General features: G+C 45.8%; 1 protein-coding gene across 3 annotated transcripts in view; it reads right to left on the bottom strand.

The window, feature by feature from the left end:
- mark4a (MAP/microtubule affinity-regulating kinase 4a) overlaps nt 1–8,942 on the bottom strand; it is a 36,145-nt gene extending 27,203 nt beyond the window's left edge. For all 3 annotated transcript variants that reach the window (XM_056443786.1, XM_056443794.1, XM_056443802.1), the window contains exons 1-3: nt 8,731–8,942; nt 5,828–6,025; nt 4,880–4,933 (exon numbers count right to left, since the gene is read on the bottom strand). In XM_056443786.1, the coding sequence (XP_056299761.1) occupies nt 4,880–4,933; nt 5,828–6,025; nt 8,731–8,784 (306 nt within the window). In that variant the 5' untranslated portion in view covers nt 8,785–8,942. The remainder of the gene's footprint in view (nt 1–4,879; nt 4,934–5,827; nt 6,026–8,730) is intronic.
- Between the last annotated feature and the right edge of the window lie 17,244 nt (nt 8,943–26,186).

Raw genomic sequence — 26,186 nt, 5'->3', positions numbered from 1 at the left:
GCGGCTCACCTGGCCGGTGCAAGCTGGCCCAAATGTCATGTGACTCCTGCCAGTCCATTCCCTTTACTGTCAATGGGCACAGTGGAGCGCCGCGTCAGGAGGTCACAGTGTAACCGATAGATATCGAATGAAACTTCCCCAGTTTATTTATGGAATTAAGGCAATCCATTTGAATTACAACTTTGAAGAGATTTGTTATCTTTGTTTGGAGGCATTATTATATTATCTGTGAAATTAGGAGAAATCTAGTCGCAAATTGTGTAAAAAACCCACCTAGATGTGTATTTAGGATGTTTTCTCTCTACTAGTCTAAAAGAAAACACAATATGGAAGCTAAATAGCCCCAAATTTGGTCTTTTGAGCAGCTGCAGAATAATTTCACACAAGGAAGATTCACACATTGTAACCATAGCTATCAGCATCAAGGGACACCACGGCGTGTTTCCAGGTGTTGGGGAGGAACGCTACAATGCATTTATAAAAAAAGTTGTGTCTCCCCTTATGTCGATCCAGATGAGGTTGTACAAAGTCTGAGGAAGTGATGTCACGAGTTGCGTCTGAAGACTCCAAGTTTGAACAAATGTTTCGCTCCAGGCTACATTAGCTTCTGCTAGCCCACGCCATGCCTGAATCTACGACCAAACCGCTAGCGATCGAGTTGCATTGTGGGTAATGTAGGTGCCAGGTTTTAACAAGAAATAATAAAAGATGATGCCTTGATAATACATTATTGCTGCTTTCATTCTGATTCTTTCTTTTTTAAGCGTCCATCATGAGTCTGACAGCCTCGTAGGAATGATCACTTCATAGATTACATGTCCGTTCAAATAAAATGGGCCCTGTGCTGTGGTTGTGTGTCATATAGTCTTTATCGCACACAAATGTCCGATCAATTCATCTGCTGAAATGAAACGAAGACCCCCGAAGAGTATGGGGGGGGGGGCAGGACACACACATTTGTACTTTTTGTCCTAAAAAGAGCATCATCACTTGCTGTCACTGATATTCATCCAAATGAGAATTGGCGAGGGTGACGACAACCACCAAAGCCCCCTCGCCGTTAAAAACTACAACAACAACTACAACAACACCACCAATTGGGATGAATCTGAAGCCAAAAACTTCTCTTCTCCATCCGATCACTTCTCCCGGTGGTGTGATGCCTCCTCCGGGGGACAGATTCGAGCCAGCTTCCCTGGTTTCATGTCGACAACAAAAAGGCTGTTGCTGAATACCAGTGACTCTCCTCCACGCAGTCAACTCCACCAACCGGGGTAAAAATGATGGTGCGATAAGCATTTTCTATCCTCTTTTCTCAACCCTCCCCCCTCCTGTTTTCCCTCCGTCCTCCTCCTTCATTCAATTCCTCTCTGACAGTCTTCTTCTCAAGCGGCGCCCCCAACGTCACTGTTGCCATAGCGACCCCGGTATTACAATTTTTTTCGATTGCTAAACGACAGTGGGCATAACTGAGTCATGTGCAAAACTCTAACTACAGTCTGCACTACCAACAGTCACCTGAGCTAAACAGTTCACATCACCTGCAAAACTCATTCCAAGCAACACAACTCTTAACACATGGCTCAAAACACGCTCAGTGCAGCCAAACACTCTGCACAGCCCTCACTGAGGTAACACACACTGAGGTAACACACACTGTCACTCAGAACACACGGAGAGTAAAAACACGAGCATCAAACACCAATACAGAAAATACTAACTTTTCATCTTTACAGTTTGAACAATTTCAGTGACTTCAAACATGTAATATTTTCTTCAAAGAAAAGAGTGACATTCTTAAATTTTTTAGAACATATATAACAATTCTTTAAGGTAAATGAAAATTAGCAGTTTGCTTCAATAGTCTGTAGTAATTTACGGAATTACAGTAATGAGAAAAATAAGGTAGAAACTAAAAGTACATACTGTAATTCGAACAAATAATTGAGGGGCTAATCCTGCCTCTCTCTAGCATCAGGCCACATGTTGTCATCAACATCACATCTCATGTTCTCTCTTGCCACCTGGGGAAGAACCTTCTGGAGGGCCTTATCCATCCCTGGCAGTCCTCTGGACTCGTGTCCTCACATCCGGCACGCATGGCTTCCAAAAGAGACATTTGGTCATGTGGGTGGTGACCAAACACTTGGTTCACGACATTACATTACATGGTCTATAAGTGGAGCCCTTATTTCATCTGGAATAACAGCTCTTTGTCTTCCTCCACGCATCCGCCCTCTCCCTGCCACCCTTCTCCCTCCACTAACCCGTCTTCCTTGTTCCATTTCCAAAATGAGTCTTTCTGAGCTCTACCTATATATACTGTAATATATATATATATGTGTGTGTGTTCACTAACAAGTCTAAAAGAAGACACCTGCTTAGCCTTTCAGCTGAAATTGCAATCAGCAGTGTTTGAAAGGCACAAGGTTGAAATCTATTCCGTTTTGAATGTGTGGTTCACAGTTTTGACAGCAGTGTGTTAGCATTTGAACAAAGTGCTGTAAATCCACAGTGTTGTGCAGGTTGTGGTTAAAGTCATGGGATAAGTGTGTAGAGTTTTGAAAACTGTGTTCAAGCAATGAAAAACAAACTAGAGTTTGGTCCACATGAACTGTTGCTGTGCAGACTGTAGTTAGAGTTTTGCACATGTGACTCCAGTTGTGCCCACTGTCGTTTAGCAAACGAAAAAAACTGTAAGACCGGGCTCTTTCCCCAGCTTCTCCAGCTGGGTTCAGAGGGAATCTTGGGATATGTAGTGCTGGAGCATCTCATCATCCAATCCCACCCCGCCACCCGAGCTCGTCACATTGGGCGCTAAGCGGTCAGATACGTCAAAACAATAAACAATCCCCCGGCAACATGTTCGGTCATAGCTAATGACCACAAAGAAATAGCAAAGCTGCGATAAAGCTGACAATAAAGGCTGCATGCGTCGATTAACAATGTAAACAAATTGTGTTCCAATGTAAGTATGTAATAGATATATCGTTTCTCACTGACACATGTTTGGTGTCCTCCAACATCAGAGGCCAGGATACAGATCTCCTCCTATAACCTGCTCCTTCCTCTTCACAGATGTTAAGGTTGGATTTTCACTCTTCCTACTCTTCTTTTACCCTCCTATATAGAATACAACTCCCTCTCTCCTTCTCTTCTCTACATACATTAGCGTCCAGATTATGCTAATATTGGCTCTTTCATGTCTTCGGTGCTGAGGATTTTCTCGAGCCCACGGGTATGTAAAGAAGCCCCGCGATCATCACCGACCAACAGGGAGAGCAATCTCCCTAATCAGCGGTCGCCTCTCTCCTCTCCATTGTCTCTCGCGGCAGCCGGTTCCCGGTCCAAGAAAAAAATTAAAAAGCTTGAGGCAGGATAACATTCAAATCTGGATTACAGTTGCTGCATAGTATTTTATAATCTAGGCAGGTATGGTACATGATATAAGCGCTAGAAATATGATGAGTCAGGATTAGAGGAAGCCAGCGATCAAAGGGCCAACGGGGGGGGGGGGGTTCTGGGAAGAGAGAACTTGTATGCACTCAAGCTTCGATCCTACTGTCACAACCTAATGTCACCGCTAGTGTTGCACCGATTGAGGAAAATAATATTTACAACAACAAAGTCAAATGAAAAAAAAAAGTAAAATAATAAAGAGGGAAGTATAAGGATGATAAGAGAGCGACTAAATGGGGGAGGTGCTCTGGCCCATATGTGCATGTAAACACAGCATCATGGACACATCTGGGTTGATTGGTTGTTTGTGTTCATCTTCCCTCACTGCAAGATACTTCTGAGCCTAACTCTGTTAGGGAGATAGATCTGTGCATGTGATCAACATGTGACCGACAGGCCTTCCACATCAAGCCACGGCGCGTCTGGATAATGACCTGCCCCGGCCCTCCTGCTCCCGGCCCTCCTGCTCCTGGCCCTACTGCTGACGTTCCTCCTGCAACCGGTCCTCCTACTCCCGTCCCTCCTTCTCCCGGTCCTCCTACTCCTGGCCTTCCTGCTCCCGGCCCTCCTGCTCCCAGCCTTCCATCTCCCGGTCCTCCTCCTCCTCCCGGCCCTCCTACTCCCGGCCCTCCTGTTTGCAGTCCTCCTACTCTAGGTCCTCCTGCTCACGGCCCTCCTACTCCTGGCCTTGCTGCTCCCAGTCTTCCTGCATCCGGTCCTCCTACTCCCGGCCTTCCTGCTACCTGTGTCTGAATCACATGTGTCATCGCGGCTGTCCTTGATGAGTGGCGAAACCAAAGTGCCACTCAAATTTGCTGACCACAGCAGGAAAACAAAGAAGAAATCAAAAGCCTTTCTTTGAGACAGACAGAGAAAGCTTTTCTGTAGAGACGATGAAATGGCCACCGAGCCTCAAACATCACAGACTGGAAAACAAATTAAGAACACAAACACACACACACACACACACACACACAAAAAGGATGAGTTGTGTGACCACGGTTTCTGAGATGAGTCCCCCTCCCCTCTCAAGGCAGTGATTAGCCCCAGTGAGAGAGAGGAGAGATGATCTCCGGAGCAGAGCTCTCCTCCTCTCACTCCCATCCAGTCCCTAGCACCTGCCAAACAACATCACATCCCACAAGCCCCTCCCTCTCTATCAGCCCCCCTACATCCCCCCCGCCCACAACCCCCTCTGAGGGGGGAACAGCTGAGGATAAACCTGAACCTGAGCCTGACGGCGTGACGCCTATTTCGTTGAATTACATCAATGTGACCGAAACCCCTCCACATGCCGGTTGCCTGGCTGCTGCCGACGAGGGCGATCCTATGAGACGCGTGTTTCAGCTTCTCTACCTGAGGACACGAGGCACATGCTCCTCAATAAACAGGCCATCGCTATGGAGAGGAAAAAACTCACCTTTTGTAGGCTGGTTGGGTTCAACTGAGTTTTGTCAATGATTTTTATTGCAACCTGAAAGAGATGTCAAGCAAGATTTTGATGAGAAAAGTAAACAAAACAACATTACAATGTGCCTCTCCTTATAACAGCCTCCATGCATTCTTCTGATGTCATTACCAACTCTCCTGTTTGAACAATATACAGCCCTATCTCAGTGTAAAACAAATAACATCTGTTTGTGCACGAGGGTCGATGGAGCCATCTTTTACAATGGGTAAATACAATAAATCATTTCACTAAAGCTTTAAGTCTTCAGTAATTTATAATAACACATTTTGGGTTGCCAGGTTGTACATTATTTCCAGTGTTGTTCTTTTTTTTCTCGGTAATCAATCTATTAAGAGGAAGTGGTCAATTCAGTCAAAGCATCCCAATGTTTTCTCTCAATAGTTTATAAGGGATCTATTAAGCTTTATTACCTGGATTATTAAGCATTATAATAATAAGTTACAACATATAAACATTTCACAAAATGTACCATCTCATGAAGTGCTACCCTTGTGGATTGAAATTATTTGCCATAAATCACTCCACTAGCTTTATATTTGTGGCGGCAGCATTGTTGACCGGAGAAGCTTTAAACAGAGTAGATTCCATGAAGAGGTCACATTTACTTCTATAAGATTTACTTCTTTACACATGTAGTGAAAACTGTGACATTGCAGATTTAAAGGGGACATATGCTTATTCATACTTGCATTCAGGGTTTCTACTAGAACATGTTTATCTGCTTTATTGTTTAATATGGTCCACCAGGAAGTTCTCAAGCTGTGGATACAGATACATGATATGCCCCCAAATACACGACCGAATCACATCTTCATGACACCGGGAACATCTTTACTCCCCCCGCACTCATCATCCATCATCTACCCATTCATCTCCTCTCTCCCTCCCAACACTGACCTCCTTGCCCGTCAGGATGTGGCGGGCCAGCTTGACCTTGGCAAAGTTTCCCTTGCCGATGGTCTTGAGCAGGCGATAGTTGCCGATGTGCGGCTGCTCGTCGGAGCAGGAGGCGATGGAGTTCCTGCAGCGGGCGCCCAGCGAGCGGCTGGACTGGCTGGTGGCCTTGTCGGAGCGGCTGGCCCCCAACGCCACATGCTGGAAGAGAAGAAAATGCGTGTGGGGGCGGGGTTAAAACGAGAGCAGAGAAGGGGTGGTCACTCACTGTGCCAACACCATACCGCCTCTGTCTCGAGCTGGGCAATATGGAGACAATGAAATACCATTATATACATGACATCAGTATAGGAATGCCAGCTACACCACAAAACTCATGAACCTTCATGAAGGGAGACTCGATATTGATGGTGTAGGTTTTACACAATCAGGTTTTCATAAATAACCATGAGTAATGTAGATGTCAAAGTGGCTAAAGGAAAATAATAGAGCAGATAGAACAGTCTGGTAAAAATACTACATAAAAATGAAAAAGACAACACTTCTGCCATATCACGATATCCAAAATCGAAGATGTTATCTAGTCACGTACCACGATATTGATACATTGCCCAGCCCGTCCTTCCAGGACTACCTGTACCCATAGAGCACCAATATGTACACAACATGCAGTTTTCAGGCAGCAGCTAAACTATAAAACTTAAACTTTTAAAGTTAAAGGGGAGGGGGGGGGGGGGTTAACGGCTATCGTCTGGCACTTGAAACACATCGTTTCCATTTTGGGTTTCACCATCATCTCCCTGAGAGGTCTGACACTTGACCTCCGGAAGATGTCTTCATGCGATACGACAGAGCGTCGAGGTAATACTTTCCCGCCGGAGATCCTGAAAATGGCCCCGGAGCGCTCAAAGCCCGGCCAGCCGCTGCTGCACGTTACCGCCTGGACTCTGGCGCTCCGGAAGCTTGAGTCACAGACATCGCTCGGGGAGGAAGCCGAGCGGAAGACAAAGGGAGGACAACAACGTGCGTTTACACAAACGGATGCCGGATGCATCGCAGTGTGAAGCAGCTACTTGTCATGTGACTAAGGAAAGTGCAGAGGGGGAATGATGATGATGATGGTGGTGGAGGTGGTAGTGGGGAAGCAACCAGGAGATGGAGAAACCAAGATGTCAGTGCAGAGAAGGAGATCTATAGCAGGAAGGAGGAGCAGATGCCGGCACAGTGGTCCATGGCCAGTCCCGGGCCCCGAGGGCTCACATTCCCTCCCTCCCCCCCTCCCCCCATGTCCTCTTGCCCTCAGCTCCACACACACAGACACACAAACACAACCACGCAGCCTCACGCCCCACCTTCAGACACTCCCTCCGCCCCTGTTCTCATGCACCACCTTGAGGCCAATTTGGACCCATGCCTCTCCAAATTTAAAGACGCCAGTCAGGGTGTGATCGGGCCTCACACCTAGCGCCCCCCCCCCCGCCCCCCATCCATCAGACGACAGCAATTCAATTCAATTCAGTTTATTTGTATAGCCCAATTTCACAAATTACAAATTTGTCTCGGAGTGCTTTACAATCTGTACACATAGACATCCCTGCCCCAGAACCTTGTATCGGATCAGGAAAAACTCCCAAATAACCCTTCAGGGGGGAAAAAAGGGAAGAAACCTTCAGGAGAGCAACAGAGGAGGATCCCTCTCCAGGATGGACAGGTGCAATAGATGTCATGTGTACAGAAGGACAGATTTAGAGTTAAAATACATTCAATGAATATGACAGAGTGTATGAATAGTTCAGCAGGAGCCATGGATTCATTTAAAGTGGAAGGAAACGGCTCTGCGTTCCTAATCAATCGTGCACTCTTAGTGTAAACTCACACACTGGTGCACATCCAGTTCATCCCACACTCTCATCACAATCTACTGGCTTAACCATCCCTCTGTGCTGGGAGCTAACAAACAGATGGGGGGGGGGGGGGGGGAGTCTTTGCCAGAAGTGTTTTGGGCAAAGCAATGCCATAATGCAACGACAATCAGTCATGTCCCCATTTCGATTGAGGGTACATTCGTAAGGAGTGTGCAGAGAGAGAGATATACTCTGTCATATTCCGTCTGTCTCACATGAATAAATCCCCTTTGCCTCTGACTTTATTAGAGGCCGCTACTGTTCTCCACTGTACTGAATGTATGGCGCTGTCTGACACCCACTGGCTCTGGGGTTGGGCGCTTTGTAGGCTGCGCAGCAACGGACTGCACATCATTTTACGCAGTAATCCCCCTTCGCTTCATGCGAACAAACCCACATATTCTCCATACATTTATTGTGGCCTTCTGCGCTCACGTCCCACCCATCCATTTTCTGGGTAATACAGGCGTGCACGCAAACACGCACACGTACATGCTTACACGCGTACACGCACGCACACACAAACACACACACACACACACACACCGAAATAGAGGCAGCAGCAAGGAGTCTAATGTGACATCACTATCTCTCTTATAATAAGAGGTGACGGCTGGTTTTTCCGGCTTTCTGCGCATATCCGCTGAGTGTTATCGGATGGGGATGGACTCATTCCGGGCTGCCGGGCTCTCTCCCTGCGCACACACTCAAGGTTAGCCCGTTTTTTAAAATAAAAAAATAAAAGACCCTGTTCTGCTTAAAAAGATCCATCCCATATCACCTGATTTCCAATATCTTTCACCCAATGAGGAACACATAGCAGCATCCATGACCCCCCCCCCCCCTCCCATACACACACACCTCCGCCTACACTGTGTGAACAGACCCAGTGATTGAATGCCAAAGGCCACATATATATGAGAAGATCTTTTTTGCAGGGATGCACGGTTTCCCCTGTGCATGCACACAGACACATAGGCGATAGGCTGCAGTTGCACTTACATGGTCTCCAGTACTCCTGTCGTTCCCAGACGGTAATGCAGACCGAGAGGACATGTTGTTTTACTCTCTACCCTCTTTCCCTGAGTGAGAATCGCGGTGCGCTCGCGCGGATGCTATTCACGGGGCTCCGAACGGACACAATAACATCCGCAGACGCGACCCCGGCCGTCCCCGAATCAATCTGCCTCTTCTCCAGCCGGCCGAGCCGCGGTCGAGAGGAGACCTCTGTCTGTCATGGCAGCGACGGATATCTGGAGGAGAGGGGGGGGGGGGAGGGGGGGGCGGGGAGGTGGGTTGGAGGGGGGGTCCTCTCAAACAAGCTGCATTTTTTTTTCACCATGCACTTTGCAACAACAACAAAAAGAAAAAGAAAATACACCGAACACGGCCGGATCACCGATGCAGCAAATGCAACGCAATGCAAGTCCCGAGCATGGGATGAGGCGCTCAAAATGCGGCGGTGTTTGGCCGAAGCCCAGCGTCTCTGAGCCGGCTCTCCACCCTCAGCCTCATTTCGCCACGCAAAAGAAACACGGCTCCTGCTGGTTGGGTGGCATCTCCCTCCGTCGGTGCCACTGCCCGGTACGGTCGTTCACGTCCAAGCCCTGCGACGCCAAAGTGAAGCCCGCTCCCCCTTTTTTTGCAGCGAGCTTGCAGGAAAACACAGTTCACGGTGCGGCGGCGGCAGCAGCGGTGGGGGAGTGGGGGTGTGTGTGGTGGGGATGGAGGAGGGGGGGGGATGTTCAGAAATCGGTGTTCCTGGTCGCTGAGATGCGCACCACCATCAAGTGAAGAAGAATGCACCGAGTAGGCAGTTCCGGTCTCTCGCTTTCGAAGTAGAGACATTTATGAATCGACAATAATTCATTGGGACATACATATCTGGTTACACAGCTAAAACTACTCCAGTCCTGCAACGAGTTTTCCTCCATGAAGGTGTGCAGCTGGAATATCATGATATGACCGGTAGTTCTATTTTATTGTGAGGGTAAACACCAAAACACCTTTCCTTACAAATAAATAAAACTCACATTCATTTCAGACATAGGCTACAGCTCCATTAACTTCAGCCAAATTAGACAAATGGACAAAGCAGAGACAAAGGTAGGAAGAGGAAAATAACAGTTTACCCCTTAAAATCAATCCATAAAAGTGAATATAGTGATATGCTGCTGATTAGTTTGTCTGAGCTCCTCAAGATGACCACATGGAGCCCACTTGGGTCCAGGCTACTTCATAATATGTGTCTAACATATATATACACATTTTATTCTACATTATTCCTTTTCTGTGTTTGTTGCATTTAAACAAAGAAAACACTAAATTATAAGATCCATACTGTTAAATAGAAATAAAAAACGTCACAGACCTAAATGTACATAAAAGCTATTGAATACTTACTGTGAGCTGCTGTATATTCCTTATATGTTTACTCATGCAAAAGGGAGATAATATTAACGTTTGCTTACATGTTGGCTTGTGACATGGATATTCCCTCCTGCTTTCTAATACGTGTGGGTGCTGGAAGGGTGGAGGCCCCAGTTCTTCAAAGCCATAAATGCTACACTTTTATTTTGAAAACCACCTCTTCGCTGCGCGTCGGATCTTTGTCACCACGGCTGGCTTGAAGCAGCTGAGAAAAGACGCTCACAGGTCCATCAACACAACACAACACAAACAGAAGTACTGTACATCATTTCATGATGTTCATGTTACTGAACAATTAGACAATCTTGATGAAGAAATGCACAATACATGTATTGTCATATAAAGTCCTTCAGTATTTACTGTTATCTTGAACAAATTATAATAAAGAAGGAAAACACCCATCATATTCCCCTTCATCAATTCGTGTGTGGATTGATGTATTAATGTGTGAATGTATATATTCATTAAAATTAAAATTGTGATTTTCAGAATGTTTTATTCCAAAAGGCGTTTCAGATACATGCAGATCAATTATACTAAGGCCCACATATCAGAGTAAAAGTACCTCGAAATGTAGAACAAATGTACAGTTACATTCAACTATTGATGATGGGTCAGAAGAGCAATTAACCCTTTCAAAGCTCTAACCGAGCACTAATATAGTCACATAAGCACGTGTTCATCATTTTGCGTTTCTTCATCGCCCCTCCGACGACAAAGAGTAGATGTTACAGACTGATGAAGAGTACAACAGAGTACTTTGTAAAGATTACCCGAGTCAAACCAGCCAGTGTGTATATGAACAGACTTTTTAGCGTAATTCAATTTAATTCAGTTTATTTGAGATAGCCCAATATCACAAATTTGCCTGAAACAAAACAAACAAACAAATATTAATAATTATTTATTTAAAAATATTATGAAATTATTTTATAATATGTAATAAAAACTATGTTTATCATTGTTAAGGGTCACATGGAAGCAGCATTAATTGATTCTGATTCCCTGGTCTGTTTAAACTAACAGAGGCAGAACGGCACTATTTTTGATCTGTTAAATCATGTTTTAAAGGCGCTGTGCCTTTAACACTTTGACAATCTTGTGTTGTTTTTAGTTCAAGGATGTGCCGTTGTTTTTTCTATTTTAAACTTTGATTTTTGCTCAATGTAATCCAAAAATATATTTCATGATATGAGAATGGCTGCAGACCTAGGACAAAGAGGACGAAGAGAGAGGCTGAGAGACCGCGGACGACGAGGACGAAGAGGGCGACGAAGACCCTCCCACTCAGTGGGACAAAAATCTATCCTTCTGGCATGTCCTGCAATTTCAAAGTCCCTTTCCACCTGGCCGTCCTCCCACACGGCCAGCTGTGACAGCTGTGACAGCTGTGACAGTTGCAGGATTTTAAACCTTTATGTCTGGCAGGACTGATGAAGCACCAGACCAGTTGGTCTGATGTTTGGTTTCGTAGCGTCGTCGTACATTATAATCTTTCATCACGGTAACAGTTTGATTGGAGATAAGCAGCTGCAGGAGGACCTGGAGCAGAAGGTCTGCATCAACCATGAGCAGAAGGTCCAGTTGGTAGAGATCACCAGAGAGAAAGAGGCAGAGAACAACACCAAGCTCGAGTTGGAGAACTACCTGACCATCGAGAGGGTTGATACAGACTCACCATTGAAAATAAGAAAATAGCAGAAGCTCTGAAAGATACCATGAATCCAGTCATCCACCAACCAGGACACTCTGAACATCCGGCAGCATAAAACAGAGAAGTTGAAGACCGACCTGTGGAAGGCCAAGCAGAAGGTGAAGGCTGTGAGTCTGCAGTGGGATGAGAAGAGGTCCTCCCTCCAGAGCTGCACACAGCCCAGCTCACCAAGGGAGACCAGCTGAAGACCATGAACCAGACGCTCCTCGAGCTAAAGGCAGCGGGTCTGCAGGGAAAAAAACATAAGGACCTCATTGCTACTCTAAAGGAAACATGTGAAGACCAGCTAAAGAGGGAGCATCTCTGATGGCAGAAGGAGAACGACTCCTTTGAGGTTCAGCTCGCCAACCAAAAGGAGGACAACAATAACCTCTCGGCTGCTGTGACCCAGGCTGAGCAGCTGGAGCTCCAGAACATTACGTGGCAGGTGGAAAAGACCACCCTCCTTCAGGCCATTCCATGGTGTGGAGGTCAAGAAGAGACAACAAGAGACTAAAGAGACAACAAGCGACTCAAGAGACAACAAGAGTGTGGTGGTTAGAGCGTGGTTAGATTTAGCTGTGGAGGTGTGTGGGGGAGTGGCTCAGGTAACAGTTGCCGGTAAAAGGCCTAATTGGCCTCAGCTGCAGGGCATCAGCTAATGAGTGTCCCTACCCTATATGAGGTGGAAAAGGGGTGGAGGCACAGTCGGCAGTCCAACTAAAGGATATTACCAAATATCACTCGGTGTACGCGTCCTTTGGTGCTTGGGGGGGTCTCCTCATCAAGACTACAGAAGTATCAGTAATACAATTCCATAATTGGATGCCAGATTCAATTGTAGTCGATTTCATCAGTATTCATCTTTAGTGTTTGTGTCTCACAGGGCAGGACTCCTCTGGGCTCTTGTCTCACTCTTGGGGTGGCTGAGGGTGGACGTCAACCAAGCCGTCATCCCAGGACGACCCAGACACCCAGCAGACCTCTGAACCCCTCTCAGCACCCCAGTGAGTCTGAGACCCAGTGAGGACTGTCATCCCTTTATGTTGATATAAATAAAATGGAAAAAGTTGTAAATTATGGCCATCAATATACAGGGGGAAACAATGTGGGATGTAATTAATTAATTAATAGCATTATTACAATTATTATAACACTTCAATATTATGGAACTACCGTAGAGGCAAAATAAAGAAATACATAGAAAATAACTACATGGTACATTTTTATCTTTACTTTGCAACAAACAGTGGTCCGGCTCAAAGTGTTGTCACATGCTGTTGGCCTGAATAGATCTATAAAACATTTTAAAAGTCATTGCATGATATCAAAATAAAATTATGAGAGCACAAGGTCATCTCATAATTGGGTTCTGTTCTGAGAACCATCTTGGAACCATCGGTGGAGAACAGAGTCCTGCACAAACCCCCTTTTAGTCGAGCACTTTCAGTAAGAGACTGATCCAGATCTTCCAGGAGCTCCTTCCTACCAGCTGACCTCTCCCTACAACCAGTCCAACAAAGATACTTGTTTAACAAAAGTTTTTAAAAATTCACCTAAATGCAACTTTGGTGAAAATCCCTTTGCTGCTTCGAATCACCGGCTTCAGTTCAGATGTGTGGTAAGGTAACTGACTTTGTTTGAGAACTTTTTTGTGTTTTTTGTGTCCCATTCTGTTGGACCAATATAGCATCTGATTTCGTAATTTTTTTTTTTAATGGGGACAAATAACTATTTGATTCCGTTTGAAGTGCCATTAATTGCATGTTTGTCAAATTAAAAACTTATTGTTGCACATTGAAAGTTGCATTTTGTCATGAAACTGTTAAAGTATAAGACTGAAGGTATGTAATTCATAAATAAAATGAATAGATATAAGTTTAAGTTCATAAACTGAATTTGATATATTGTAAATGTTGAACAACAAAGTTTGTAAATTAGTGATAGTTATTTAATTATGGCCATAAATGTACAGTATAATTCTTCCTAATTTTATTCAAATGAACTCAAAACTAACAGTTGTAATCTTTACTGATTGTGTTACAAAACAAAATGTAATAATACATAGACGTAGGTGCGTGGCCACAACATGTGCCGTTAATACATCAGGAGGAAACAATGTGGGAACATAATGAATTAATAACATTATAATTTATATATAATAATATTAATAATAATAATATAATTTTAAATAAGCTGTAGCTTATTTTTAAATGATCATATATAATTTACCAACACTTGAGGGGCAAAATAAAGAAATACATAGAAAATAACGACGAGGTTCATTTTTATTTTTTACCGCTCAAAGAGTATCAGGTACATACTGGTGGCCTAAATAGATCAATGAAACATTTGAGAGTCATATCAAAATGAAATTATGAGATGAAAGTTCGGGTGAACATCCAAATGTAAAACGGGTCTGCATTGCCGCCACAAGATGGCCTCATTACCATAGTTTGTTTTCTTTTAATTTTCTTTATTATTTTTCTTTATTTTATATTTTTTATTTTATAATAATAATTTAGGATAGGAATATATAAGCATTTTTTCTTCTACCTATACCTTTTCAGTGTTTCTGTTTTGTATATTATATAGAATAATATTGTATTGTATTGCAATGATAGACTGAATAAAATACACAACAACAACAACAACAAGTCGTGCACGTATAGCCTTGTCTGTAAAATATTGCACAAATTTCCACAGACACACTTTTGGCATTGTGTTGTGCCGGGCAGATTCTCCTGAGACAAGGAGCATCCTACCAAGACTCATCTCTGCTTCTGTGGATACCAAGGCAACGGGTCGGAGGTCAGGGATCAACCGCGAAACATCTGGTGTACAGTATGACACAACAACTAAGAGAAAGAAACTCATTTTTCCCTGTTAGATGTACAATGTCACACAGGTCAGGGCGGGTCGTATATTTATTTACACGAGTGCCTGTAAAATATCTACATAAGTGCCAGTAAATGGACCTGCACTCATTTATTATGGATGTCAGACTGTTATACATACATGGATGTTCAATGCACTTTATTACACAGGAAGTCAAGAAACAGGGTTGCACAAGTCATAATAATGTAAACAAATAGCAACCGGACATTATCCATACAATATTAAAATACATGAATTGCACAGATTAATAAAAAAGTGTACACAATTGAGGGGATTTTAAAGCTCAATATTAGTTAAGTACAGATGAGCCCACCATTTACTATTCCTCTACCATCACTGTGGTACTGATGGGCTTTTTTGCTGGGCTTTATCAGTGTCAATGGGTACTGGGGACATGCTTTAGAGAGGTATAACATCCATAATGAGGGGAAGATCTCCATCTTTTGAGGGCTTGCTCAGGTTTATAGTAAAGGCTGGTTTAGGATTATAGTTAAAGCTGGCCCATGTTTATTGTTTCTAAATGTTGATACTGTATTTCTTAGCCTCATGTAAAGCACATTGAATCAGTGCTCGGTGAGGAAGGTCGGGATGTTTGGTCTTGTAATGTCACCCAAATGCCACCAGAGGATGGCAATGTGTAACTGATGACCACACAGACCACTATTGTCATGATTTGTACAAATTAAAAAAATAATATAATTAAGTTTTTTTTTAACATACGTTATATGCCTAAAGAGTGTCGAATAAAGACTCTATATTAATGAATGGTTAAACTACTTAACCCTTGTGTTGCCTTAGGGTCATTTTGACCCGAATCAATATTACACCCTCCCCCCGCCTGTGGGTCATTTTGACCCGATTCAATGTTTCACCCTCCTGTTACCTTTATATTTACTAACATATTTTACCCTTTGGGTTCAATTTGATGCCAGCAATTAAAACCTCCAGAAAATTATTAGAATTAATATTGTTTTCCAAGTTTAAGTGTGAGGCACTTTATGTTTGTTTGTTGACTACCGAAAGAACACCGACATTAAACATTGAATGGTGTCAAATTAATCCTAAGGCGGGGGGAGGGTGTAATATTGATTCGGGTCAAAATGACCCTAAGGCAACACAAGGGTTAATAGGCTTATTTGTTTGTGTTGGTGCTGTTTATTTGCAGTATTTACTTGTTGATTGCTTTTTTTAAATTTAAAAATAACCAATCCGAAAGACAGGCATTTTGTATGGCCAATGGACTCTTTTGCCGAGGTATTCCACACGGTGTGTCGGGGGCCCTTTGATTTGAGTTTGATTTTGATTTTTGATAGTGTGTTATTTCTCCCTTGTCATGCGATACTTCTGCTAGCCTGTAGGTGTCCTTAGTGAGGCTACATGCCCCTCTGCTGGTCTCAGGTTCCGCAGCAGTCAATGCCTACGACCTGCTGTGTAACACAGACAGGGGAATGCATGGCCTGACAGGTGTTACAAAAAAAATATGAGAAGGTGCAAGGTTCAAAGGTCAAACAGACAAAAATGTGAATTGTGCGAGGGAAAATGTGAGAGTGTGTGTCACAGCGTCAGCAGGAGGGCAGAGAGGATGTGGAGTCACGAGACTCACACTTTAACCCCCTGCTAATGAATAATGTCTGGGGTTCACCAACGGGTGAGACATGCTGTTGGAACAACATGGTGCATTCAGGGCCCATTATGGTTGGTGGCGATCTGGACTGCAAGAAGAATGCTGGTGTTTACACAGATTATTTTGATAACTATTGTTTTATTATCTCTTCTGAGCCAGATGAAAATGAACTAGAAATGTTTTATTTGGTAATGAAGTGTTTTCAGTTCAAAAGCCTCACTGATACATTGGGCTGGAGAGCGCAGCAGGGATGTTGTTGTCGTCCAACCAGGAAGTTAACGTTGCACTAGTTCTTCCAGCTGATTATAGATTGTTGCAGAAAATACTCTCTATGGCAACGTTTATGATCCTTACGCGTTGTGTCACTCCCATGATTTTTAAAGCATGAGTACAATCACCAGAAGTCAAAAGTATACATCAGGCTATAAAAGAGCTACTCCAGGGTCACATGACCCCTGAGCGTCACTTCTAATCTGTTTGCGTTAGAAAACTAAGCAAGGGAGTAGACGAGTTGACGTGATGACGTGAGCAAAACCACCTTTTTCAAGACTTGTAAAGACTCATTTTAAATCCTCAAGAGGGATATTTATTTATGTTTATTTAAGTATTTTATATCAAAGAACAAAATGTTGAAAAAACCCTCTTCAGCTTGTTTTAACCACAGACCTTATTTCAGAAATCTAACTAAAACATATTTTAAAAAATGTGCAAGAATGCTGATTCTTGTCTTTGTTTAAGGGCTCTTCCCTACAGCATGCTATATTCTGCTGCCCTCCTGATATAAGAGTGTAGCTGCAAGAATAAATATTTGTTTGCGATCTCTTTTTTAAATAATTGTGTGCTTGATAATTACGTTTCTATTGGAACCCTAGATGTCGCTGAGTATCTTGGCCCAGATTTATAAAACGATTCAGAATTACTTTTAATACGAATAACCAACAACAATTTAAACATCAGTTTATAGTTGTGGTGGTGTGTGTGTGGGGGGGGGGGGGGGGATGAGAAAGCACACAATACAGCCTGAGCCAAGCTCAAGTAATTACAGCCAAGATAGCCTCTAATAGGCTATATAATCGTTTTGTTATAATCCAATTTATACGGTTTTCTTATCAAATGTTCCAACACTAATCTGCTGCATTACCATCAAAGCAGAACTAATAATAATGCATCAATGTAATGTGGGGTATGTATTTGACACATTATATGATGCCTCTACTTTTTATACATTAAGTTCATTTGAAAGAGAGTAGGTCTACAATGTGATATTATGAACTTCTGACACTTCCTCCAGCGCTGGGATTAGAAGTCAAAAGAAATAAATAGCTTTTATTCTTCAATTTGCAAAAAATAGTAAGAGTGACAGATATCTATTTCCATTTTTTCCACCTTCCACCTACGTACGCGCTCAATGTGCAACAGCGTGTCAGGGACTTCTTCTAATACATTTATTTCCCCTTTAAAATGTTTAGAATGTCTTAATATAATTATAATAAGTATATCTGGAATTAAACACAATAGACAGGTTACACACTAGGTCAGCACAACCTCCTAGCAATGTGGCAACAACACGGCCTCCAATCAGAAGCCCAGTGGCGTGCGTCTCTGACTCCCTGCCTCTCTGGGCCAACGGTCACACTCAGTGCTGCCCTTTCTTTCACCTCCTTGACAGAGCAGATAAGCTCTCTTTTGGGGTCCAAACGTTTATTCTAAAATCCCAGCTCAGATTTGGGTTTCCTGCAACACCTCTTCCTGATGGGGTACGGAACACAACCTGCTTACGTAAACAAGGCAGGAGAGAAGTCACACAGAGCCAAAGGTGAGACCCTGTTGCCATATTTCACAAGAGCAGCCATTGTTTAGCTCCCAGACTTATTTCTTGCAATGCAAAGTAGTTTCCGTTCTTGCAAATGGCCTGGGTCAATAAATGTGCTGCTAGGGGCAGGAACAGCCAACTTGCTGGCAGGTATAGGGGAGAACACGACGATACAACACGGGAGAGCCTTCTTTGCCTCTTTTGGCTTTCAGTTGGACAAGCAGGGGGAGGGGGGGGGGGAGGGGCTTTGTTTACTGACAGAAACACTGGCAGACAAAGAGAATTTTATCGCCAGAAAAATATTCAGGCACACTTTTATGTTTCAACAAGACCTTCTTGGTTCACTGAGTTGTGATAGCACAAGCATACAGACTATTTATTTGTTCACATATGATAAGGCAAGCCACGGCCGAGCATATCAACACTTCAGTTTGTGCCATTTTCTTTCTGTCAGGGGCTGCTAGGATTTTGTTTGTGGACAAATTCCTCCCAGAGAGCAAAGGTGAGGCCTCTCGGATAGACTTCCTTCACAAATACACAGACTTTAAGGATGTCCGCCTGTCCACCCTGTTTTCCGTGAAAAGTTCTGACAGCACAATCGCTCCCTGTCATTGCCACTCTCTTCTCTGGTCTCATCTATTACCTACGTGTACTAGTGCGTAGCATAATGGTTCAGCCCAACAACTTTTATCAGGGCAAATATTAACCTTAGTGTGCTAGATTGTAGAGGTAATAGCGTTACTGACTTGTGAAACCATAGACTGTATAAGAAGTGGATGTAGTCATCGGGACGTCATCCATTGGCAAGTGGGGGAGTGACGCCAAACACGTCTCTGGTAGCGGTAGCAACCTGTCAATCACAGTAAGCCCGCCCAACATGCTTTACGGTCTATTTGACTCTAAATGGACCATCATTTACTAAATGAACATCATGCTGTGTTGAAGACGACTTGAAATAGAGATTGAGAACATAAACTCATGTCTACAATGTTTGCCGAGGTAATAAATCAAGAGAGAAGTCTCACAGACTTCTATACAACCAGACCAGAGTACTTAAGAGTAGACTTAAGACTTTCCTCTTTGGCAGAGCTTATAGATAGGGCTGAATCAGGTTCACCTGGTCCAGCCCCTAGAGATGCTGCTATAGGCTTATTCACTAACAATGACCACGCTGGTAGCGATGTGAGTTTGATCGGTTTATTGCGAAAGAGAGAAAAGGAAAAGGGGTCGAGGGGAAGGGATGTGGGGATGAGGGATGTAGGGATGGGGTCTAGGGGAACGGGATGACGGTCGAGGGGTAAGAGGTAAGGGAGGTAGAGGGGTTAGGTGGGTGAGAGAGAGAGAGAAGGTCGGCGGGGTGAGACGGGTTGCTGGTGTCCCGGTATCTGCGGGAACGGGGAATGGAGACTCGTGGGTGGGGGTTGTCTCCTCTTGAAGCTTCGGAGGGCTGAATCCCCCAAAAGGTAGCTTCAGGTAGACAAGCACCGGTGAGCGTTCCTGATGGCGTTCAGGTTGGAGCGAATGTAGGACAGATATGCGGAGGAGGACCACCGGCCGAGCATCTTTATGACGTGGTCGGGTATTCCTTGGCTTGCGGCTGCGGAGGCGGCGCCGATGCGGAATGAGTGGCACGAGTATGACGCGGGAGGTATGCCGGATCTGGCTAGGACCTGGCGGAAGTGGTGGAGGAACCAGGACCGCGTGGCCCCCTTCCCTGTCTCAGTGATAAACAGGGGGTCTTGGGTTCGGCTCGTTGATCTTGAGTTTAGGTAGTCGCAGATGGGCTCGTACGGACTCAGGAACGATTCTTGGCGGAAGAGGTAAACACGCTGAGGTGGACCGTGCTGGTTAGTCTTGCTGCGTTTGAGGAGATATGTGATGGTGTCGGGAGGATGGATGGAGACATCGGAAATGGTGGCGTGTCGCGACGGGTGGTGGACCGAGGTCGGAGTGGTAAACTCGGAGCAACGCAGGAAACAAAAAAACGCTAGCAGAAACATGGACTCTAGCGTTTTGTCCGTGAATGGAGACAGGTAGCCTGAACGAAGTGTCTGGATGCAGCGAGTGAGGAGGTCTGGAGTGAGGGGCAGGTGTTTAGGCGCAGAGATAGGTTCAGTGTTGCGAAGGCCTTTAAGGAGCATGGCTATGTGCGAGTGGCTTGTGGCGGGACAGGGCGCCCCTGTGGACAGTTTGGTGAGGAAATTGATTCCGCTTAGGTAGACTTTTATGGTAGCTGACCTGATGGTGCGGGAGTGGGCGTATGTGATGAAGTTTGTGAGGGTGAGGACGTCGAGTGATGGGAATGGCAAGCCGGCAAAGGCGTGAAAAGCTTTAAAGCTGTGCCATCCTGTGAGGTACGAAGACAGTGTTCGTGGTGCGACGCTAGTGATGATGGCATCTTGGGAGGCGGAGATCAGGTGTCGTAGTTGAGGGGTCAGATGAAGATGGTGGCTGAAAACGGTGGGACCGGAGTCGGCTGGGGTTCTGAGGCTGGTGCTAATCGTTTGAATTTCTGAAATGAGAAACGGGAGAGTGAATCGGCGATGAGGTTTTTGTGACCTGGGATGTGGGTGGCTCTGATGATGAACTGGCACCGGGCTGAAATTAGGGTTAGTCTGCGCATGAACTGCATGATGTCTAGGCAGCGTGACCGCCCTTTGTTGATTATGTCAACTACTGCGCTGTTGTCGGTGTAAAAAGTTATTGTCTTTTTGGACCATTCAGGCCCCCAAAGAATGGCTGCGATGACGATGGGATATAATTCTGAGATCGCGGAGGAGGGAGTCAAGGACGCAAATTCCACCGGCCAATCGGCTGAAAACCATTTGTTGCCGAAGAGGCCGCCGAAGCCTATTGAGGGTGCTGCGTCTGTGTAGAGCTGGATATCTTCCGGTTTTGTAATGTGGTCATCATAGAAGAAGGAGATTCCATTCCACGAGGAACTGGTGCCATAGTTTAAGCTCTGTTTGGCATGCGTTGTCGAGCGTGACTTGTGTCTGGAGGTTTTCGGCGGAAGCGGCGACTGAGAGAAGGTGGGACAAGAAGGAACGACCTTGGGGAATGATACGAATGGCGTAATTAAGGTGGCCTAGCAGTGAGAGGAGTTGGCGCTTGGTGCATGTGGGGGTCAGGAGGAAATTGGAGATGATAAGGGAAATGCGGTTGATTTTTTTCTAGGGGTAGAGATGCTTGGAATAGGACCGAGTCGAGGGTGATGCCGAGGAATTCCAGTGACGTGCTGGGACCTGCGGTTTTCTCTGCAGAAAGGGGGACGCCGAGTTCCTGGAACAAGGAAGTCAGGGCATGGAGGCCGTGTGCCGGGGGGGAGGAAGGTGGTGTGACGGTGAGGAAGTCGTCCAAGAGGTGGATGACGTAGGGGAGTTTATGGACATTCGCTAGGACCCAACAGAGTGCCTCGGATAAGCAGTCAAAGATTTTGGGGCTGCTTTTGCACCTGAAGGTCAGGCGTACGGCGAAGTAGTAAGCGCCGTTCCAGGAGACGCCGAAGAGGTGCCAGTAATCCGGGTGGATGGGCATTATTTTAAAAGCGCTGGTGATGTCAGCTTTGGACAGCCAGGCTCCTCGGCTGCGAGGCGGATGAGGGATGTGGCATGGCCGATTGTTGTGTACTGCATGGAGTAGTCTGCGCTGGGGATGAGGCTGTTAATGCTTGGGGTGGAGGAGCCGCGAGGTGCTGAGAGGTCTATAATTAGCCTCTTTTTGCCCTAATATTTTCTGGTAGCTATTCCGATGGGGCTTATTCTAACTATGGGGAAAGGTGGGCTGGTGAGAGGGCCGATCATAAATGAGTTTTTAACTTCCTCGGCTAAGAGTTTGGCAACTATGTCAGGCTCGGCAGTGGCTGACTGCAGGTTTTTGCACGTAAAGGAAGACTGTGGTACTGCGGATACGCCTGGGTGGAAACCGTGAGTGAGACCTTGTAAAAGATAACTCGTGAACTGGGGGTCTGGGTGTCCCTCCAGTGCGGAGGCTAACGCGGGGATGTTAATCGGTGTCCCGAGGTACTTACAAAGCCTGTGTTTTAGAGGGTTATGGGGGCAGGTTGATTTTGTGTGGGCCCCGCCGCAGAAGGAGCAGGTGTGGAGGAATCGACAGCTGGAGGCGTTGCATCCTAAGTCATTGAAATTGTTGCAGACCGTCTTCCCGCCCTGGTAGAGGATGGGTCTTCCTCTCCGGTCTGTGTCCTTGGGGGGAGAGCGGGGGGCTGGTTTGACAGGGTTGGGGCGGGGGGCTGCGGGGGGCGGGCTGCGGTGGGAGGTGGGACTTTGTTTAAGGGGAATTGGTTGCGGCTGAGTTGTAGAGAGGAAGCATGAGGAGGCTGGGTGGGCTGGTGCGCTGCAGAGCTCGCAGTTAAGGGCAGGGCGGGATGCAAAAACTCAGCAATATAATTCTGGGTCGAGGGTTCCCCAATATGTGCCCTGGTTGTACTGTTGCACGCGGCCGGCGGCCTCGGAAGCAAACAGGACGTGGTAGCTATAGAACCCGTTGTTGCCGAACCGCAAGGCTAAATTGAGGATTAACGTTAAGTAGTTGTCCAGCTCGGGCCTGCGGTCGGGTAGGGCGGAGCAGATGACGTCACGGTACAGGGAGAAAGCGTACGCGAACTCCGTTGTCGTGAGTTCTTTGGACCGGGTGGGGAGAGGCTGGCTCAGCTCGACGGGGCCGAATATGGTGAGCAGTTCTCTAGGGGTCTGGGTGTTGCTAGCTGATGGGTGGATGAGTTGGGCGAGGTCGACGTAGTTACCGGTGAGAATCTGCTGCCTGATGGAGTTAGATAACGGGGATGGTCGGGTGGGTGGGTGTGCTGGAGGTGTTGCTATGGCTAGGGTGGGCCTGGCGGGTGGAGGTACATGCTGTGGAAATATATTGTGAACTGATGCTGGCTGACCTGTGGAATGAAAGGTTGTATGCAGGTTAGTATTACGCACATTTGGGAGATGGGGGAGGGAAGGGTAATGAAAGGGGTAGGGGTAGGGGGGGGGACGGGAACGAAGGAAGGGTGGGAAGGGGTGCTTGGATGGAAGGAAGCATGTGCATGGGGTGGAAGTGAAGGCTGTTCGAGGGAGCCTGCCAGGTGGGTGGCCTCTGGGTTGAGGGCATGCTGGGGGGTGCGATGCAACCTGGCCCTCCGTGTGCGGCAGCGCTGCTGCGGCCGTGGTTCGCATAGTGACGTCATTGGCGTTGCTGCTGACGCGACGCTGGGAACCCGGAAGTGCCGTGGTGTTCCGCTGGTGTTCAGTCAGGCGTTGGTGTAATCGTGCTTTCCTGTCGGATTCGAAAAACGGGATGTTGCGCTAGGTGAGTGCATCTTTCAATTGACGCACTGTCCACCCGGAGTTGTTGAGAGTACGGCGCTCGGCGGGGCGTCGGCGTGGAGACCGATCGCAGCTGGCGTTCGAGCGGCTGGAAGAGCGCCGTCGGGGAGGGGCGATGTCCCTCGGGCGACGGAGACGGGATCTCCGCCCGGGGCTGTTGGACTGCGAGGGGCCGATGACGTCGGGGCTGCCCGGGGCTCGGTGTCCGGAGCCGTGAGAGACGCTGGCTGTATGTCGCGGTCGCCGGCGGCGACGTATGGCGGGAGACGGTGGGGTCTCTGGGTCTTCGGGCGTTATCTGCTCGTCTGCGAAGAGGTCGGCATCGGAAGCGGTGAGTGAGAGTTCTGGGTCCATGCTGCTACGGGATGTAGAGACAGAGTCACAGGAAGATGGGCAGGTGTGCTCGGTTTAAATGCTTTAGTGCGCGGGAATGAGCTACGTTCGGGGTGTGGTCATTGCTCCCGAACTAAGTTCTGTAAAACTCCATTAAGCTGCTGGGGGACGTTTAGGATACACTGAGCACCTATCTCCTCTTCTCTCTCTCCTTATGGATGAATTTTCATCTCTCCATTGTACATTATTAACTCTGCTTCCTCTCCGGAGTCTTTGTGACTTCACGTCTCATAGGGTCCATTGGACCTGGCTGGGTCTGATGCCATGACCCTGCTGATGCCCCGCCCACTCCTCCTCTCTACCTCCATCTGCCTGATGGATCATGGAGGTCTGGATTGTGGTCCATGCCTACTACCAACTATTCATACACTCTGTCATATTCATTGAATGTGTTGTAACTCTGTAATGATTCATTCTGTACACATGACATCTATTGCTTCTGTCCATCCTGGAGAGGGATCCTCCTTCGTTGCGCTCCTGAAGGTTTCTTCACTTTTTTCTCTGTGAAAGTTTTTTTTCAATTTTTTGGGAATTTTTCCTGATCCGATGTTAGGTTCTGGGACAGGGATGCCGTATGTGTACAGATTGTAAAGTCCTCTGTGGCAAATTTGTAATTTGAGATATCGGGATATACAAAATAAACTGAATTGATGATCAAGAATATCAAAAAATGTATAGTAAACCAACCACCATCTATATCATCAACTAGAAACATGGGTAAAAGATCAGACTGGCTGATTTCTAAGATCCTAATTCACTTGGTTTGCTTCTTTCATGATGATCCCACCTGGAGCTTGGAGGTTTTCCATCGTCTTGTTTATCGCTGTATCACTGGTTGATTGACACTGGCTGGTGCTGTGAGGCCAGGGGATGTGTTCACATAAATACAGACATTCAGGACAACGCCTCCCCCTGTTTTTTTCTCACTATTATACAGACGTCAAAATAGTTTAAACAAAGGAAAACAAATAACCTGGTCAGGTTGGGATGTTTACAGTGTAAGTGGCATCAGGCCAGCGGAGACTAGAGCAACAATATTTATATCGCTGCATCCACCCAGGATGACTTCTAGCACAAATGATGCGTATCAGCATGTGGAAAAAAATAAAAGGTTTGTTTTGCGGATGCATTTTTACGAATGAGAAACGATTTGAGATAGCGTCAAAGTTTATTTTAGATTGTGGTGCCTGCTTTGAACAAAGCTGAACTTCCTCCGCTCCGTCTGCGTCCGAGGCCCACGGACGCTGATTCAGTGTGACGCTGATAACGAAACAAACAGGTTGCCGTGTCTGTTCGATCTAGAGTTGAGTGGGCACCGGCAGGCAGGGCCGTGCACCTCCTCTGAGCTAAATAAAGATCCACTTGATGGATCCGCTCAGATAACATAAATCAGGATATCCCATCAGCAGTGATGGAGTACACCATTGTTTTGGTTCAAGTGGGCAGCCATCCTGACAGAAAGTATAGACTGGACATGGGAGAGGACAGGAGGTTCACTCTATTGAATCCTGCCCTGTCGGGTCATGTCACGCCGGGTCATTCCAAAGTGCTTACATAACCACAAACAAATGACACGTTGCTGATGACTGACGGCCACACCTCGACCAAGACCCAGAGGCTAAGCTCATTTTGATAATGTGATTAAATACCCTCCCAGAAAACCGCGTTGAAATGGAGAATTTCTTTCTAATATTCATATTGAGCACCTGTTTACCAATATGTGAAGAAAAAAAAATCTTCATATATTTGTATATCAACATTGAATATTTGTTTCTTCTGTTAAACTAAATATGACGTGCCAATAATAGGATATCTATTCATCGATCAATGTGCAAATCCTTCGACAGCGATGGAATAACTCGCTATTGACCAGCCAGTGCGACTGCCCTCATTGGTCGGGTTTGTTTGGTTTAGGCTAGAGGAATGAGATTAGTTGAGGCTCAGGTAAGAATAAGCCAATCAGAGGCAGAGGAGTGCGGGTTAATCCATTTCCATTCCCCATTCGTAATATCTAATATAAATTTATATATATTATTAATTAATACTGTGTGGAGCATCAGTCCTCAGCTACATTCTAAGCCCATCAACATTTCAGTGGTCCAATCAAATGCCAGACATTTGATTGAAGTCCATCTTGTAACTGTACTGAGCTCAACAATCCGACAACCTTGAGACATTTGACACACTTTGTCCCCTGCGGACAAGAAACACTTTTATAAAGGACGATGTTAATGCACTTTTTTCCTGCATCTAAAGGATGCTGTTTGACAG

The sequence above is a fragment of the Pseudoliparis swirei genome, chromosome 3 (assembly GCF_029220125.1).
Source record: "Pseudoliparis swirei isolate HS2019 ecotype Mariana Trench chromosome 3, NWPU_hadal_v1, whole genome shotgun sequence".
Lineage (NCBI taxonomy): Eukaryota > Metazoa > Chordata > Actinopteri > Perciformes > Liparidae > Pseudoliparis > Pseudoliparis swirei.
The sequence above is the reverse complement of the archived record's forward strand: the minus strand, read 5'-3'. Positions and strand labels throughout refer to the sequence as shown.